This window comes from Protopterus annectens, chromosome 10.part0, assembly GCF_019279795.1.
Source record: "Protopterus annectens isolate FY-2018-M chromosome 10.part0, PAN1.0, whole genome shotgun sequence".
NCBI classification, from domain to species: domain Eukaryota; kingdom Metazoa; phylum Chordata; order Ceratodontiformes; family Protopteridae; genus Protopterus; species Protopterus annectens.
This window is the reverse complement of record NC_056744.1, coordinates 1,177,791,234-1,177,811,065: the sequence shown is the minus strand read 5'-3', so window position 1 is coordinate 1,177,811,065 and position 19,832 is coordinate 1,177,791,234. Positions and strand designations below refer to the sequence as shown.

The following is a 19,832-nucleotide window of genomic DNA, read 5'->3' as shown; positions in this document are numbered from 1 at the left end:
TTCTTTAAACTTATGCCATCCTAAAGGCATTTGTGCATCCTAGAGGCATTTAACGAAGGGCTGCCACTAAAGCCAAGAACAAGCAAAGTCTGATCCTGCACACTGCCAGAGTAACAGCTCTTAACTCAAGTTAAGCAGTTTGAACCTTCAGTGGTGGCAGTCCAAGCTTAATATTGCAACATTCTGAAATTTGTATAAAAAAAGTTAAGGTTAAGCAATATCCATATTTATGGGGACATGCATTTGTTAAGAAAACTTATGGTAGCAAAGCATGTGGGAAGAGACCAAAGAAACTGAAAAACCAAAGCTTTCCTAGGAACAAGAAAAGGAGCAGTAAAAATGTTACAGGGCATATTACTATCCACATCACCTCTGGTAGACGTTATCTAGGGAGGGGAATATGGCAAGAGTCAAGAGAGTCATTTGACTACAGTAAGGTTTAGGACTACCTGATTTGAAGGGATATTTTCATAGCTATATGGTTAAGGCTTATATGCAACACAAGCAGAAAGGGATGAAAGTGAAAACATGAGTGGGATTGCAAAAGAACCAAGGTATTGGGAACAAAGGAAAATAGCAGAGAGGCCAAGACATTTGGACTGCATACTTTAGCCTCTGGTAAATAGCAAACGGAGGTGAAGAAAATAGTACCTGGGAACTTTTCTGGTGTAATGGATTAGACTAAAGTTTCCTATAGTACTTGTCAGGAATACTGGGCAACGCAAACGAGTAACAGTTTTGAGCTAGGATACAGAATCTGAATTGCCTTAACACAGTAAGGCAAAATAATTCTGCTGGCTGCCAAACAAATGGAAAGTCCAAGCCAACCATAAATAGAACACAAGTTGGATATTTAGAAAATGGTAGGAATTATAGAAAATTGTGGGAACACAACTTGTTTTGGAGTGAGGTTAAAGAAAAAGCAGGAACCAAGTGTAATATTGTTCTGATGCACCTACTGTACCCTCAAGACAAGCTTGTAAAGAATGGCTCCTGAATATATTTCAGAGGACACTGTTCCAAGGGGAACAACTGTCCTGGGGCCCCAAATGCCCAACACCCAGGGCAGAACACAAGGGGAAGTTAAACATATGGACCTAGAATACATGGAGACATGAAGAGCTCTCCAGTCTTAGCCCAAGCAGGTATAACCCCAGCCCCGAGTAGCATCCTGCCATCACCCAGAATTGTACTGCAGTACAAGGACAAAAGGATTTAACTTCCAATTGGCTAAGCTTCTGGTGTCTAGTCATTCACCACTAACAGGTAAGCAACTGAGGGTAACATTACAAGTCTAAATCTCAATGCACTCCACAGCACTCTAAAATGGATAACTACTCATGTACCAACTCCTTTGCTCACTTTCTGGAATTCATAAATGCAATGCTAGGGATCAACTTGCACATCCCCACCAGAGGCAATATCCTAGACCTAGTCATTACCAACATGAGCGACTGGTGTTCCACACCTGAAGTAAACTCCATTGGGCAGATCCTACCATAATCAAATCTGCCCTAGATATCCACATCCTGCCCCCATCACCCCATTAAGGAAATCACTGCAAGACTAAAACCAACTTCATGCTCAAAACAGACGTGAACTTCATGACCCATGTAGATGGACAACAGTTAACTGCAGAATCTACACAGATGCACTAAGCACTAGGAGTGCATGATCATGCTATCCCAAAACAGAACCAAGATGCTAGCACAAAAAAAAAAGCAGAGCAAGGTCCCCTGCCATAAACTCTGCAACAGAAAGAAACTGTTGCAAGAGAGTCCCATGAGTGGAGTTATGGTCAGCCTCAGTAAGAAGCTTGAGATCCCTTACAGGACCCTCCAAAGCTAGCTATGAAAATAGCCACCGATTCTAGGGACAACCACAGAGCATTTTATAGCCATCTCAATGGCAACACCCAGATCTGCTCTGGGTTACAGCACAATTGCATGAAAATTACAGAACCAACTGTACTGCCAATGTCCTGGCAGATGGGTTCAGTGCTAACCTACCCCCCAAAAGGGCCCATATCTATACAGAAAGACAAGAGCCCCTGTAATAAACTATGAAGGTAAAAGCTGCACTCTAAAGCCAAACACAGCATCTATGGGACCAGACATTCCAAGATGCATTTTACACAACTTCAGAACTGGCTCCCCACATGTGGTAGTCTCACATCAGGCTGTGCACCAGTAAAATCCCACCACAAAGGGGAAGCCACCACTGATCCCATGAACTATTGCCCCATTAGTATGATGAGCCTTGTCTGCAAGGCCATGGGACATATTATGGAACTCACATTGATAACCTCCAAACTCTGGACCCCACCCAGTTCAGGTTTGTTAAAGGCAGATCATGCCTCCCGAACCAGAGACTGAGGCAGTCACCAAAGCTGCAGATGGTAAGGTGGGTTCATGCAGGCTAACCTGACCTTGCCAAGGCTTGACAATCCTCCATTCCAGAATTATAGCTAAACTAGGTATAAATTCAAGTCACAAGATGGGTTACCAATTGGCTTACCGAGAACCCACAAAGTGGCAGACTCCAACTCACACTTCTAAACCAGTGACAAGTGGAGTACCACAGGGTTCAGTCCTGGGACCCATTTGGTATCTACTTTGAAGGAGAGACTAACAGGTGGCCTTTGAATAACAAAGTTTGCAGATTACTGCAAACTAGGAGCCATAGTAGTCCCCAAAGGAGCCATAGTAGTCCCCAAATGACAACCTACAGAAGGTCTACTGAAACAGATGCCTGGTGTCAGCCATGGCCTCAAGCTCAAATTGCATGGTCATCTCCTTTGGTAAAAACTGTACCCATGAACCACATGCAGTCTACTTACTGCATGTGACAGACCTGGGGACCTAGGTGGACAGTAGTCAGGAAATGCTACACAGCACATATCAGATAGTTTCCCTCTACTCAAACCCAAACCCATTATGACCCCACCCTTATAATATCTTTCAGGGGGGTCAGCAGCTGGAAAGGCTACAGAAGTAGCCCAGATGCCCTACATTAAGTCTCAAACTCCAGCTTTACTCTGTAGCATATCACCTACTCTGAAGGGATCTCATTTTACATTTGACCAGGCTAGTCTAACTGGATATATGTCCATTTTCAATAGAGGCCCAGGGAGATGAGCTCAGAGGAAACAATGTAAACAATTACCACTGCGGGTGCAATACAGAGAAGAGATCATTTGTTCATAACAGTGCAATAGATACAATTAGTACAACACAAAATGTAGTTGCAATATATCAAAGATGAAGACAGCAGCTGAATTATACAATTAGTACACTAGTCAAAGAAAAAGTAGGAGCTGAAATTACACATTAGTCTCCTTAATGATATTCTGAAAATAGTATAGAAGGAAGGTAAGTTAAGAAAAGAACTTTACCAAGAGAGTAGGTTGAACCATGAAAGAGCTAGTTGATTGGGTTTAGTACAGGGGCACAACCAGTGTGTTGAGGAAGTGTTTCAATTTGGTTTTAGAGCGATAGAGGGAAGAGGAAAGTTAGGAAGAAGGTTCTAGGATTTTCCAACAGTATTAGAAGTCCCCAGCCCTGTTTGATTAACAAATATTTACAAGTTTGTGATGATCGTAAAATCTTTAGATTGTTGTAGGGGGTAATGCAGGTAGATAGTATAGGAGCATTGGTATGTTGGTAAGAAAGTGTTACGGGCAATTGCCAGTTGGTGGAATTTAAGCTGATTTTGTAACTCAAGCCATCCTAGCTGCTTGAGTAACAGTGGTGGGTTCTGAAAGGGTTACCTGTAGCAAATCTGGCTATGTTATTGTAAGTTTTCCATTTTAAGGTTTTTAGAGATTAGTATACATGGGTGAGGCAGAGGAAGAGATTAGATGGGTGTGAGCAAGTTATTCTAGCTGCAGGAGAGGAAGGGTTTGATCCTGTAGAAAGCCTAGTTTAAGAAATTTTAGAGTATTGTTAATATGGGTGTTGAAGTTAGTTATCCATGTTGATACCTGGTAGTTGGATCTGGGGATATTAGATGTTACTGTGAAGTCTATTGGGGGGGACTTTAGTTTTTTGGGGTTCAGAAGGAGACTGCTGTGTAAACCATTGTTCAACTGAAAAACACATTTTGGGTAAGGGAGTGAAGTTTAGATATAGATGCAGCTGAACAAGTGTGGAATCTGCATATTGTATTTATGTAACTTGGAGATTGCTAGGTGAAGGTGGTTAAATCTAGAAACTAGGAGAGGTCCTAATATGACCCTTGAGGAACACCAATGTTTAACAGGCAGATAGAAAAAACAGGCTGTACTTTGGCACAACATTCTAAGTGGGACTGGAACCATTTTATAGCTAGTGCATCACAAATAGGGATTTGAGGATATTTATAATTATCTGGTGATTTACCACAAATTCCTTAGATCTATAAACAGTAAAGAGGAAAGCATATTTGAAGTTAGTTTTTGTTAAGTCAGTAAAGGAAAGGGCAGTAGTGCTGTGGGAAGGTCTGAAACCATGTTGAGTTTGAAAGTCATTTTGGATTAGGTGGTCTAGCAATTGTCTGGATACATTTTTCCATGATCTTTGCCAAGGGAGAAAGTAGGGCTATGGGACAGTAATTTGAGAGTTCAGTAGAGTTCCCACCCTTGTGGAGGGGGATATGGGAAACTTTCCAGATTTTAGGGAAGTGTCCTTCACTGACTGTTCTATTGATTAGAATGGAAATGGGATAGGTGATGGATTTGGCTGCCTTTTGTATATTCAGTGAGTAGGTGGTCTGCCGGAGTGCAGTTTCAGTTTTTGGGTAAGGGTAAGTATGTTGGGCTGGTTGGAAGAGAAATTGAGAGGGATGGGTTAGAGTTGGATGTAGTTAAGTTCAGAGTAGATAACTGACTGGTAAGAGTTTGAATGGCCTCAGTGAAAAAGGTATTAAAGGCATTAATCTGCTTTGGATTCTCCTGGTCTGTGCCTTGTGGGTTTGGTGATTGACCTGGGTGTGATAACTCAGCCAGAGCTTGTGGCTTATTATGGAGTCAGCTGGAATTTTAGGTAGTTTGACAGTGTAGCTTTAGTTTATTTCTCAGCTGTCTGAAGTTTTGTTGGTCTACTGGGTTTAGTAGAGATTTATTCCAGTATTAAAGATGTTTTTTCCTGGTTTCTTTTGAAAGCCATGGGACAGACTTAGTTCTAATAGAGAGTTGGTGCATGGTTGTCTAGTATGGCTAGGAAGTTAATTCTAACAGCTTCCTCCAGTGTGAGGTATAAGGGAGACCAGTTACATGCTCTTTGTTCTCTCTGGAAGAGATAGAGGTTGATATAGGTGGATTAGGTAGATTGGATTTAAGCCTGATGTAGGTTAGTGAGTGGTTACTTACACCAGGGAGGGTTCCAGCTTTATATATGTTTGGGGATGACACGAGAATCCATCTAAGGTACTTTCTTATTAGGCTCGTTTATCCTGGTAGGGGAGGTAATGGTTTGAGAAAAACCAAAAAGATTAATATGGCTGGTAGGGTGGCTACTGCTACAACACTTCCAATGTTAAAATTACCTAGGATTACGGTTTCTTGGGGTACCATTTTGGGATAACCAAAGGATATTTTCTATAGTGGCAAGGTTACCAGGAGGAAGATGGATTTGAACGTGTTAAGTTGAAGCTTGGCAAGAACTTCAGCATGGGGAGTCTTTAGTCATAGGTAGTAATTTGTAACTCAGATTTAAATAGGACAGTTACACCACCCTTTTTGGTTGCATGGTAGTCAAATTATAACTGGGTGGGATGACTTGTCTTATTTTAAGCAAGTTTTCTGTTAAGAATGTCAAAGGAGTAGACTTCCAAGAGAGCATGGAGTTGTACAACTTTATTAATGCTATGTATGTTGAGGTGAGCCAATAAGTGAGTTAGGTGGTTTGATAAGGGAATGGATAGAGGAGTAGCAGTTGAGCCTGGGTATGGATGAATATCTCCATCTTTTAAAAACAAGTGCAATGTTTTGAAGTTAGGATTTAAGAATTTACTATAAAGAGGTAGAGACTTTCTGGGATTGGGAGTCGTATCTAATGTGTGCTATCCTATGGTATTAGATAGTTGGGTGTAGATGTTAACATGGTTAGTGAAACTTTATATAGATAAGCTTACTGAGGTAAAGTTATAAAACATTAGGACCCCTGGGGTGGGTGGAGTGAGCCCACAGGGCAAACTGACTGGGTAGAGAAGTGAAGGAGAATCTAAAGAAACTATCAATGCTAGTAACTGAAGGAAAGTTAGGCAAGTCATGAGTGGGAAAGAGAAAACAGAAGTCAGAGGAAAACAGGTGGGTGTAGACAGCTGAAGTAAAGGGTAAGTGAGAAAAGAGCAGATCTATGACTAGTGTAACTACAGAAACAGAGGGATAAGCAGGAGATGAAGGATGTGACAAGGGTGCCACCTAGTGGGCAGATCTAGTATTGCAGGTATGTAAGGGAGCTAGTTGGTTTAGAACTAGGGAAGGATAGCTAGTAAAGGGGGCTATTAAAGTAGGTTTGTTGGCTACAGGGAAGATAGGAGGGGGTAAAGGCTGCTGGCTGTTTTGTAGTGTACTTTAGAACCTCTGAAGCAATAGACTGTCAGCTTTACAAGGACTGACAACCACATACTTTCTTGCTTCCTTGAGTGTGCAGGGAAAATAAGGCTGTTAGATGAGACTACAGGTATTTTGATAGGATCCTTTGTCACCAGGTAGGTAGGTTCTTAGACCATCAAGGAACAGCACAATGGGCAGCCAAGTATTGGGAGAAAGACCAACATTGAGGAAAGAAAAATAAAGTTCACATAACAGGTAGTTAAAGCTTTACATGAAGCCACAGTAGCTTATATTCATGCCCTTTTTGAAAGGAGCTATTGGAATAACCTAATCTAGTACTGTGACTAGTCTAAATTTACAGGAACTCTGAATCCGGTATACAGACATTGGGAGCAAGCAAAAACAAGCTTCTAATATCCAATTAACTATACCAGCAAAAATAAAAAAACTGGAAAGCTACTGTACTACTCTATGCAGGGACAGAGTTACAGTGGGGAAATACATTAAGAAAAGAAAATATCAAAGATGCTACACCTGGAGGGCTTTCAGCTGCAGTTAGAACAAATGGCATCCAGGGCTTAAAACCTTTGATGTATTGTAACTGAGCAAACATTTGGGGTGGGGGAAGGGAGGGAAACTTTCAATTGGAAAGCTCAAACTAGGCTCCTTTCAGGAGGGCAGTTAGTCTGTCCCTACACAAGTGAAGGGTTTGTCCCTTGTCAACCTGCTGCAACCTCAAAGCTACCACCCTCAGCCATGGCCCAGGAGGGCAAGGGTGCATTGTCCTCAGTTCAGAAACTGACCTCCACAGATGTGCAACAGTTGGCCCATTAAGTCTTATTGTACATTACCTTTGGTCTACAATGGTTGGAATCTGTAGCAGCCAAACAAGCTTAGAGTAAAACCAAAAACCTACAGAAGAGCTATCAAGTGGCCCCACCTGCCACTGACCAAGCAACAATCTACAGAAAAGGGATAAAGAATCTGCTGCTCAGACCACCAAGTACCCAAGCCCATCTGAACTGATAATTCAATGCCACTGTTGACCAAGGTTTTGTAATTAGCCAAATCTGAGGAACCCATCCTGGGTACCTGTATACCTACCATGCCTGGAAGACCAGCTTAGTTACTGCAGTCGGATGGGGTCCTTATGCAACCTACTGACCCAAGGTGGAAGACATTCCATAAATGGATGCTGTAGCCACATTACTATGAACTGTGATGAGTTTGGAGCACTGTAGGGGAAAACTAAACCAATAAAGAAATCCAAGATTAGCTGGCTACTCAAGTATGAGAAACCAGTGAAGCCACAATTCAGGTAGCTATCTAGTCCAATGCAGAAATCCTAATGGTATGATCACCAATATGTTAAGCTATCAGTCTCAGCCAAACAAAGCAAATCTGCTGCAGTTCCCAAACACTTGTGGGTTTTGCAAGCATCAAAACTCCATCCAAAAGAAATTTGGAGGCATCACAACCTTTTAAGAGCAGTTTGCAAACAAGCTGCAGTTTCACAAACCTGTGACAAGGCACAAATGAGGCCATAAAGTCTGAAATAGATAATCAAATACAGGGACGCAAAATGATTCTCATCATCCACACAAGCTAACAGAACAGGCAAATGCACACCAGGTTGCCAGAAGGGCATATTAAGTGTGGTGGTAAACAATGCTAACCAATGTCTGTTTGAGAGCCAGCTCTGCTGCAGGCCCACTTTTCATACACTCTTTTGCATCTTCAATCTTCTCCTTTATGTCAGGAAGCAGCCCTTTCAAGTCTTCAATTTCTGTTTTATCATCTTCTGATCCTTCTTTCTCCACTCTAGCAGACACCATAGCTGCAAATAGACATTACACTGTTAACACATGATTTACTGTAACTTGCAAGTCATTAGCAATACAAGTGATCAAGCCTCTAACCATTTTGACAAGGGACTGATGCACTCATGCAAAAAATAAAAATCACAAGTCTTCAGCTGCTCAGAAACTTACCTAGCCTTTTTTCTATAATATCTAAAGACTTGGTAAAGTGTTCAACTGCTTCTTTGTATTGATTGTTATAGTTGTATGCCAAGCCCAGCTGATAACTGCTCTCTGCCAGAAGTCGGTTACAGGCATCCAGATGTTGCTGCTGTATTTTCAGGCATTCAAGATAGTCTCCTATAGCTTGGGTATAATTTCCTTTAAAAGGGGACAGTTAAAAATACAAAAGTTAAGCTGGGTCCATTCCATCCATACAGTACCCCCACCATAGTTTAAAAAATCCCAATACATGAACTAAGCCAGGCATTTTGCAGGGGCAACACCAAGCAAACTCAACCCCCCCCATTTTCTGATCCAAGCTCTTATTGGCAAAGTCCCCAATACATACTGCAAAATGGCTCTGCAATAACTGCCAGCCCAAGACATTGGTTGGATGCTGAAAACCAGTGAACAGGTGGCCACATCCAAAGAATGCAATTTACCTCACTGAAAGCCAGCTCCCATGAACTAGATGCATAGCAAGCACTGCTGCCATGCCCTTCCTCCTCCATATTTAGCTCATATGGAGCCTTCATGGGGTTGTATATACACAACAGTAGAATTAGATTGGCCTAGTACACACCTATGAACTTATGGCCCTGGAGCACATACAAGCCTAACCCAAGGTTTCCAGGCATCATGCTGCCCAAAGTTAATTCCCAGTGCCCCTGAAGTGATCCCTGGGGTGAACTTCCTATTGCCCACCCACTTGTCAAGCCTTCTTCAAAAGGGCCAGTGAAGTGCTCTGCTTGACATGAATGGGAAGTTTGAGTACAGGAAGTCTCTGGGCTTAGTGGTAAAGGTTAAGGTCCCTGGAGCTTGTGGCATGAGGGATTGGGATTTCTTTAGGTGTAACATATCTAGCAGCTCTGGGTCAGACATGGCTTTGTAGGTCAGAGATAACCTCCAAATGGGCAAAGAGACAGTACAGCTGGAGTAGAGTCTATCCATATAGGGCACGTTTAAGGCCCATCCTCTGAGGTATGAGGAATTGAGGAGAGGGACTGGATGAGAAACCTTTAGATGTGCCACATGACTGACTACAGTGGCAATGTGGTTATCAAAGGAGAGGTTGCAGTCAACCTGTGCCCCCCAGGTCTCTTCACACTCAGTTTAGAGAATTGCCTATGTGGTAGTTCATAGGCACTACATTTTCCCCCAGAGGGAATGAATGCAATTTGGCATTGAACTTTATGCCATGGTTTTGGCACCATTGGTCAGAGGCCTTTGTACAAAGTCTACAGTTGGAGAATCAATGTCTCCCTAGTTTGCTGTGAACTTGGTCAGCCAGTCCTTTGTCACCTACTTGTGGTAGAAGCTACAGGACGACCTAGGACTGATCCCTGTGGGACACCACTTGTAACTGGTCAGTAGCCAGATTTGAGTGTTACTTTCAGTGTGGGTTATTACATAGACTCCCTAAACTAGGCATAAACCCCTATTCCTGAATGAGGGATGGTGTCAAAAGATCTAGGTAGGCTGTGTGAACTACCTTGCCTTCACCAGCAAAAGACACTCAAATCTCAGGTCGAGTAGGCATGACCTACCTTTCACAAACCCATACTGCATGGGGTCCAGAGTTTGAGATTCCCCATGTCCTTACAAGGTCTGTGATGTGCTCCATAGCCTTGCATGTCACTCAGGCCAATGGGGTGGTAGTTCAGGGTCTGTAGTTACTCCCCTTTGTGGAGTGGGACAACTGCAAAGTGTGCCATTCAGTAGGTACAAAGCCTGAAGTGAGGTTGTGATTGAACAGAATTCATGTAGAACACAGCCAGGGATATTCAGGTCCCATGCAAGCTGTATTTCTTTGCTTTGGACAGTTTATGTAGCTGTGTTAATAGGGACTTTGCATTCCTTCAGTACTGATAGGCCCCTTAGGGGTGTAAAGGGAGTACAGTTGGCACTGAACTTGTCAGCCAATATAAGTTGGTTCTGCATCGCCACTGTGCTGCAACTCACAGCAGATCAGAGTATTGCCACAGATTGACAACTAGAGACTGCCCTGTGGTTAGAATATGCAGCAATTGTTTTCAATTGGCTTGAGGATTTGATGGATCCGTTTTTGTTGATGGATCTGTTTTTGATGAGGCTAACAGATGAGTTTCCAGTACTGGGACTCTCCTGCAACAAGTTTTCCTTCTGTTGTGGTAGGGGACAAGCAGATGGGCTTCCTTTTGGAGGAGTCTTGGTTCTGTTTGGTATGGCCTATATGCACTGGTGTGCTCACTAAGATTCAGTCATGCACATTTTCCATTTGCATGGGTGTTGAAGTTTAGAAGCCCAAAATTGGCTTTGAAGACTTTCTGGTTTCCTTTGAGGGTGGGATGTGGATATCCATGGTGATTTACTTTGTCAGATCTGACGGGGAGATCAGATTACTGGTGTAGAGCAACAGTCATAACCAGGTAAAGGCTGTTTCTACCTCTGGTGGGGGTAAGAATGAGTTGGTCCAGGACATAATGTCCTCTGGAATTCCATTAATTTAAGTGTTGGTACAAGAATTTTCCTAGTTAGAGGGGTAGTTAAAGTCTCCCAATATAAGGGTGTTTAGAAAGTGGAGTAGGAGTCTTGGGGGGATCTATAGCAGGCTACAGCCCAGATTGCAGTTTTACCCATCGTTAGTTGTACAACTAAGTCTGGAGGTGTGCATATCCTTTATGAATATGCAAACACCACTGCATTGAAGAGTGCAATATGAATTCCAGTCTGGTACCATTACTAATTAGTATTAGTGTTGATCTAGCATGTCTTAAAGACAATTTTAGGCAGAAGGTGCAAACACCCTTCAGCCTCTAAACTCAGGAACCAGACCACTGCAGTGTTCAGAGGTCTAGCAGCATGTTCAATTACCTGTACACAGGTCCAAGCTCCCCATACATCTGGCCATCACATCCAGAAACAGCCCAAGAAACTTGCAAGTAGTCACAGCACAGTCAGGTTCCTGCCAACACCGGTTACTTGTACTAATTTGACAGTTCCAATCTCAGACTGAGACTTACAGGGAAGCCACCTCCACCAATCTCAGACTGAGACTTACAGGGAAGCCACCTCCACCAAAAAGAAATTGCCAGTGCTACAGGCAACAGGTTAAGAATGGCACAAAGCAGAAGGTACCCGATCCCAAGCCTCAAGAGCAGGTTCCAACATATACACAAGGTGATTTGGACATTGAAACAAAAGCTCAGTGCTGCACTAGTAATTGCACCAGTAATATACTGGTCTGAAAGTTAAAGCAACTGGGTCCAGACTCCCACTTGTTACAAAGTTGTATGATGTACTCAAACAAGTGTCAGCAATTGGTGTTTGCAGCATGCATACATGTGACTGGAAAACCTTTGCTCAAGTTAGCTACTCCATACCGAGCTACTCCATACAGAGCTCAAACTATTGAGCCCATCCCTACCATGGGTAAGGTTTGACAGTCCTACAGGCCTTTTAAAGTGGTTTCTACCTTCCAATGTAGAACACTTCATCCTAGGTCTAAACCTAGGATTTAGAGCCTCTCTTGTAACAAAACCCAAGTTTGCTTCATCACTGCAATAAATATTAGTGCTATTGCAAAGCATTCGCAAAGGAAATTGGGTCAAACTGACAAATTCATTTAAATCTGGAAAGTGGACTGGCAGTTTCCACATCTGTGCCCTTGCCTATTCAGTGCTTCACCAAAACAGATGCCTGCTTCTAGAAAATGCTCTAGAAACTAGTTGGCAAACTTCCCCTTTAGCCCATTAACTGCAACTAGATGCAGTTAACATTAAAGAACCTAGACTTGTATACTTCTAATTTGTAGATCTAATGTGCTACACCCAAGGTTAGCTAGCAGTGTCCAAAGTTGTGCAACTACAGGTAGAAGACTGGTAAACTCAAGACTAGGGCATAACTGCCACAGTAACTATTCAAGTCAAACATTAAGCCCTTAGAGTTCTGTGCACAAACTAGGTGGCCCATATGTGGCTTTCAAGCATCTAGTACAGCTTCCTGCCATGCCAAGAGCTTAAATTCTTGCAGAGGAGCATGAAGGGTCAAGGCTCTCATTGCCTTACAGCTGCATATGGAGCTGAAGGACAAACTAAATACAACCCAATGGAATTAAAGTTTCCCTTTAATTCAGTGAAGCCATCCCCACCACACAAGTTTAGCACTAGCACAAGTTCTATGAACAAGTTAACTTTTACTAAAAAGTAAATTTTACAGGATGTGACACTTACCACTTTCAATGCCAATTTCTCCCAACTTCAGATGAGCTTGAGCAGCACAAAGTTGTGATTCTTTGCTGGCGTTCCTAGAAGTAAGAAAAGAAGTTATTTGAAGCAGACAATATAACCTTCAGATACATAGACTTGCACGGTTTATTAGGACAACCATTTAAAAAAAGGCATCCATTGCCAGCTACCTAGGTTGAAAAGATTCTACAGTATGGGAGAGTGGAGGAGCCCTTAAGGCTGCTTTAACAGTCATGAACCAAGAATTCAAAGTCTTTACACCACACTAGTAATTAGGGAACCATGGAAATGCATCTCATTTTTAGCAGTGGTTTTCAATGTGTGGAAAATGTACATGAAGTTTCAATACTGCTATAACTGCTGCAGAAAGCTAGTAAGTACCATAATGAAACCAGTGGATAGCTGAAATCTCAAAACATTAATACTCAACATGCAACTAGTTGATAATTCAAATTTGCAAATAAAAGGCATTATGAGTAACAGTACAGTTAGTTAAAATGTGTGCTTACACTGCCTAAGTAATGTGGGTGCTACCAGCCAAAATTAAGATGCGCTAGGAGTACAACAGGGCAAAAACTTATCCACATCCCATGAAGCTTAGACAAAAGCTCAAATTACAGGAAGGATATTAGAGTATGGCATGGTGATTCTAGTAAGTGGAGTTTCATTAAATCACTTAGCAGCTTGAAGTTTCTGTAATATGGGCCATGTTGAAAGCTATAATTTGGTGTTTAGTAAGCAAGATGAGTCGGCTGCAAAGCTACTGTACCCACAATAGCATTTTCAAAGAACGCTATAGAGTTCTGCACTGCAAGCTTCCCCTATTTAAAAGGAGTCAAATTGACAAAAGCAGAGCACTAATTTAAGGCTACTCCAGGTGTAGCCTTTCTAGCTCTTCAGTGAGAGTAGCCCTAAACACTTGGTTGCAAAATGTATACAGCCTGTAATGAACCAGTCACCTACCTTTTATAAATTACTTGAGCTAGATCCAACATCTCCCAAGCCAGCTGAAGGTTTCCAACTTCCTCTTCATTTTCCTAGGAAAGAAAGTGCAAATGAATACAACTGAAGGCAAAACTAGTACATTACAAGCTATACTTCCAATACTTTTGCAGAAAGCATCTTCACTTAAAGATTAAGTACCATTTAGTGGGGATCAACCTCCAACCTCATGCACCTACTCTGCCAGTAGCTTTCAGGAGAACATTCCTTTACATGAACATTAAGATCCAGAAATGCAGTTTGGTTTTACATTGCTAGTAAACATGCCCTAGTTACTTTATAGAAACTTTCCCAGATTGTAAGGAAAAGGCATGCCCCAGCTTCCTGTACCCCTGTCAAGCAGTGCTGCAGAAGTGATCCTGGGGTGAATTTCCCCTACAGTCAAGGTTTAAAAACTGGCAATGAGCATCTTTGCTTGACATGAATGGGTAGTAGAGTATGGGAAGTCTCTGGGGCATTAATATCCCTCCAGCAGGTTTATTGTGGTGACAAGGTTTAGGTCCCTGGACTGTTTGGAGAGATTGGGATTAAGTGTAGCATGTCCAACAGCTCTGGGTTTGACAATGTTAGGGAGAGATTGGGATTAAGTGTAGCATGTCCAACAGCTCTGGGTTTGACAATGTTAGGCAGAGATTGCCTCAAGTAGGTAATGTGACCTTAGTAGAGCTGGAGTGAAGACTGTCTGCATAGGTCATCTGAGGCCAGTAATCTTCAGAGGCATTTGTGGCCTTTGTCTTGAGATGCATACCAAACAGGGCATTGTACTCTAATGGGTCTAAGGAACAATGACTTTTCTAGGAGAACCCTTGTGATTGTGTACTATGTAGAAGGATTTCTGGACTACTGTGGTGGTTAAAGGAGAGATGTTACTAGGCTAATGTTGGCCCTAGGGCCTTTACATGCCTAGCCATGTTAGGCCAGTATTCTTTAACTGAATTAAAAGCACCAGCTGTCCCCGTCCATGAGGGGCATGGGTGCCACTCCCAGGGTGAATACAGTCTCACATCCATTTGTCTAGGTTGTGCATGCTCTGCTTCACATGAATTAGTTTATTCCAGAGTGGCAATCATATCCATCTCTCCAGCATGTCACAGGCTAGGTTTGAGATCTCTGGAGTAAGATCTGTCCCACTGGATTTGCAGATGTGCAACATTTCCATTAGGGCAGGGCCAGAGAATGATCTGTAGGCCAGGCATAATACAGAATACAGTGACCAGACTGTCTTTCCATGTAGGAAATATTTTAAGTTCCTAGTTTTAAGTTCTAGTTTTTAATGAGTTGTGGTCTAGCTGCTGCAGATATCTGGTGAGGGAGTGTACTCAACAGTAGAGGACCAGGCACAGATCCTTGTGGTACACCACTGGTAGAGATGGAATCCCCATATTTGACAGTATGCATTCTGTGAGTGAGCCAGCAGCTACCCACAGTGCCAAATGGCTCCCAAGATTAATTTTCAAAATCTTTAAATAGGTGGTTTCAACTGACGTACAATCAGGACCAACTTACCAGGTTACTGGTACATTTCATGAAAGCTACTTTTGACAACTAGCCTGTCATAATTGCTTGGGACAGAATATAGTGCCAAGTAAGCCTTGGCTGCATGATTAAGCAGAGGGTTCAAGAAGCCACTGAACAATGAAAGTTAGTAACACCCAGGAAGCCACTGCTAATTAGAACGAAAGTTAGTAACACCCCTATCACCAAGTAGAGGTATTCATCTTCAAAAAACATACGTTTGGAGTCCTTGCACACCTTTACTGGGAGGGCAAGAGTAATGCAAGCTATACACTTGCCTCAAAGGGACAGTTGAACTCATTCTGAAGTTCATAGCTTCACTTCAGTTTCAAGGACAGCATTAATACTAACCATTTAATAAATATTCACACAAAACTGTATTGAGTTGCATACTTCACTAACAGGTTTGCTCAGTTCTGGAATACTGCATGTGATGCAAATGCAGGAAGCACATTACTCAAGGTTAAATGCCAGGATTGCAAACAGGGTATTCTAGAGTTAAGGACCAGTGTTAGCCAAACTGCATCCAGGAGTGAACCAGTTTCACATTTGTCATAAGTCTAAATTCTAAAAGCCCAATTACATTTGGTACAATGGAAGTCCCAAAGTGGGACAGCTTCCATGTGAGACAACTAAATGCAGTAAACAGTAAAGCTGCCTCCACATGTGAAAACAGTCATAACCCAAAAAGACCAATGGGTCAAGTGGCTTCACAATGGAATTAAAACAAAAGCAGCTGCTATCCAATATCATGACCTACTACCCTAACCTTAAAAATACCAGACTTGAGGCTGAACACGTGAATTCTATAGTTGATACTGGAGCCAATTAGTGCGTCACTTTTTCCAAAACTACATTCAAGATTTAACCATGCAGAAAACCTGCATTCCTAATCTAGCTACATCCTCTATAACCCACTGTGCTGCACAGAGTAGCAGAGCTTGTCAGCTCATTAGAAACCATCTTTAATTGCCAAGCATGTCCAACTCTGCAGTAAAATCAGGAAGTAGGAAGGGTGGACTAAACTCACATCCATCCACTCATTTGCCCTATACAGTAGCAACTGCTCCCAAGCAAACCTGGAATATATATTCTACAACGCAGTAGTCACATGACTAAACCTCAGCCTGCTTAAATTGGCATTATACCTCAATCCAATCCCACACTGTGCAGGTCAACTACAGCCCATGCAACAAGTCTTCACCAGAAATTAAGTTAAGGGCATTGCACAAAGACTATTCCTAGCTGGAATACTCCTATGATAGAGGATTGTCTACATTGATGCAAAGACCCATCCAGAATGTTACTTGTGGCAATGCACTACCTCATCCTGCAGTCAGGTTAGTTGCATGAACCTGTTTTGTTCAAGTTTCTACACATTACCCCCACTTACAGAATAGTTCAGCCTTCCAAGAACCAGTCAGAAATCACATACTAGAAGACTAGAAGAGCCTGCCATTTGTAGCTTAACCCACAAATAAAGCCCTTGCTCAGTTCAAACATTTTCACCACTACCTCACTTACCTTGTCTTCTGCAGCTCCCTCCTCAGCAGCTCCCTCCTCAGCACCCTCTTCATCTTCATCATCTAGAAGACAAAACCAGATTAGCAGCAGACTGGAAAGGTTAGTCTCACTTCAAAACAATGGCTAATGCTATGCAATCAAATTCCATATGAATGGAATGACTGCACTCAACCCTGGTGCCAAAGACTACATAAAACCACCATGAAAGAAAATCAGCCATCTGTGCAAGTTTGTGACCATCCATTTATTTTGCTGCACATCCCATTTAATTTTGAAATGAAGGGAAGCAGGCTAAACCTGCCTGATGCAGTTTGGCAGTTTTACAAGCTGAAACAGTGTGCTTTATACAAGAGACTTCCTGACCAACCACCCTTCAAATAAGCAAATTATGCACTATAGGCAAAGTTATAGTACACCAAGTACAAATCAGGCAATTTAAATGGAAGGCCACATTTTGTGGAAAACCCCTTTCCCCACTGTTATGCCCTTATTTACCTTCTCCCTGTTCCATTGGCTCTCCATTTTCTTCACCTTTTCCGCCATCAACTTTTTCAGTTTCAGGTTGGCCCCCTGTAGTTTTTGTTTTGCCATCCATTGGTTCAGGGCCACTCTCCTTTGCCTCCTCAGCTGCAACCTGACCATCAAGCACCTCAGGCTTTGATAGCTTTGTTTCAACCTTTGTCTCATCAATAAGCTGACCAGAATGTGTTTTTGCTTCAACAGCTTCAACCTGTGTGTCATCCATAAGCTGATCAGAATGTGTTTTTTCTCCATCTGCAGCATCAGATGCTTTCTGCACCTCTGCTTTGGTGTGTTCAGAGTCCATTTCCTTCTCAGCTACTTCAACTTTGTCAGTGGCTGTTTCTACACCTGTAGGAGGTAGAGACACAATTTCCTCTTTCATTTCCTGGTCTTCAGGCACTGAAGATGAAACCTCAGATTTACCCTCTGCATCTTCAGACTTTGTAGCTGAAACCTTCTCATCTTCAGTCATGGCTTCCTCAGACTTTCCCTCTAAAGCTGGAGCTTGGTCAGAAGCTTTTTCCTCCAAATCCACAGCTTTGGAATGGTCAGAAGCCACAGCCTGGCCAGAAACATCTGTAGCAGATTCTACATCTAAAGTCTTCTCTTCCACTGATGAGCCAGTTGCAAGCCTTCCTGCTTCAGCATGGTCATCTGCCTTGGATACTTCCATAGCCACATCTCCATTTTCTACAGCCTCTGAGGTCTTCCCTTCCACTGGCAGGCCATTTCCAGACTCTCTCTCACACATGGCATCATAAACCTGCTCCCTCAGCTCTTCTATTTTTTCGTCTACATAGTTGTAAGGAACATTAAGCATTAAGATTCTTCATTGTCTGAATACCAGTGCTCTGATTAAAAGCTTCCCTTGCCCATACCACCCACCTTCAGTTTCTACAGGCTATAAAAATAACCCAATAACCCTCAATAATGACAAAGGATTTTCATATGTACTATATATCTATTTACCAGCACCAATCCCATTAACCCCATGCTATGAAACTGACTATTCATGCTTCAAACTATTACAGCAGGTGGTACTCAATAGCATTCTAAAGCAACACACTACATGCAAAGTTGATATGCAGCATTGCAACATCCCCACCCCAATCAGGTAGGAGACAGCACAGCTAAAAGGAGAAAGGGAGTTATGAACACATACCATCCAAGTCATCTGTGCTTTCAGCCTGGGCATTTTCAGCAGGAGTTGACGAATCTGCTTCATCTTCCATATCTACACCTTCAAGGGCATTACCCAAAACACCATTTTCCATCCTAAAAATGGAATACAAGTAGTATGGGATACTATAGACAACATTAAAGTATACAGTTCACATTGTGAAGGTGGGCAAAGCAGGTCCACACAACAGTGTGGATGCTCCAACTGTACAGGCAGTGGAGAGCTAAAGTACACAGCCACCAACTTCAACTGCACAAGATGCCTGCAATAGGTATGCCCACTGTGTACATGCAAATCATGATTAGAGGCAACACCAGGAGTGGGTACAATAGACCCAAGAGCATTGTGGGTCAACATATGCAGACATTATGACCCACATTTCCACAATGACTGTTGTGCACTCACTAATCCACCATGTGAGCCCCCCCTCAAATAGTGTTAACAGATGTACCAAACAGTTGACATCTACCCTAAAAAAGGAAGTGAAGTCAAATCAGTCAAGCTGGCTTTCTGCTGCTCTGACATATCAAATGCTGGGCAATCAGGGCAGTGATTGGAGCCTGCCTTGACATTTAAACGTGCATTCAATATGAATATGTACATACCTTGCAAGTTCCAGAAGAGCCTTCCCATACAGAAAGTATGCTTCAGCACACTTGTCTGAAGTCTCGCCATACTTGGTGCCTCTAAAGGAAAAAAAAAAAAGTTTAGCTTCAGAAGTCATTCTAATCTTATCCACTTTAAACTGGGACAAGAGACTACCAGCATTAGTAGTTTCCCCACTCACCAAAGCAAACTCCTGAACATGCATAAAGTAATAGGTGTGCTGCAATAACTCCTAAAGTGATTGGAAGCAGTCACTCAAAATGGTCCAAGTTTCCTACCAGAATTTAGCTCTACAATATACCAAGATTTAAGTTTGCAGTCCAGCTTTGGAACAGCTGTCAACCCCTCACTTGGTGGTGTGGAATCTCTGGTAAATACCCAGCAGTGCTACCGCATTATGTCCTTAAGCACCAAATAGCTTTAAAATCCACTGTGCAGCTAGTTAAATTATGCCCAGATAAAATACCTTAATGCAGATGGTTAATCTATTTTGTCTGTTCTAGCAAACATACTATGTGAAGATCAGTTCTGGTCACACTAATTTAGACAGCAACCAGCTGCCAGACAGCATTTAAATAAAGATCAGGTTAGTGCTGCTAGGTTTTTAGATTGTATAAAGCCTCATGATAATCAGGCACTACATTTAAAGCTTCAATGCTACAAAGTCTTAGTTGATTTAACCAGCTAAACTGGCAGTTGGC

The 19,832-nt window shown here is 42.3% G+C and overlaps 1 protein-coding gene across 7 annotated transcripts in view; it reads right to left on the bottom strand.

Moving 5' to 3' along the window:
- Nucleotides 1-19,832, bottom strand: part of LOC122813547 (nuclear autoantigenic sperm protein) — a 69,381-nt gene that overhangs the window by 35,948 nt on the left and 13,601 nt on the right. For 6 of the 7 annotated variants that reach the window (XM_044085926.1, XM_044085928.1, XM_044085927.1 and 3 more), the window contains exons 4-11: nt 19,131-19,211; nt 18,508-18,620; nt 17,319-18,137; nt 16,824-16,885; nt 13,746-13,819; nt 12,768-12,841; nt 8,527-8,715; nt 8,212-8,372 (exon numbers count right to left, since the gene is read on the bottom strand). In XM_044085926.1, coding sequence (XP_043941861.1) covers nt 8,212-8,372; nt 8,527-8,715; nt 12,768-12,841; nt 13,746-13,819; nt 16,824-16,885; nt 17,319-18,137; nt 18,508-18,620; nt 19,131-19,211 — 1,573 coding nt within the window. The remainder of the gene's footprint in view (nt 1-8,211; nt 8,373-8,526; nt 8,716-12,767; nt 12,842-13,745; nt 13,820-16,823; nt 16,886-17,318; nt 18,138-18,507; nt 18,621-19,130; nt 19,212-19,832) is intronic. The other variant, XM_044085923.1, reaches the window with a different exon arrangement.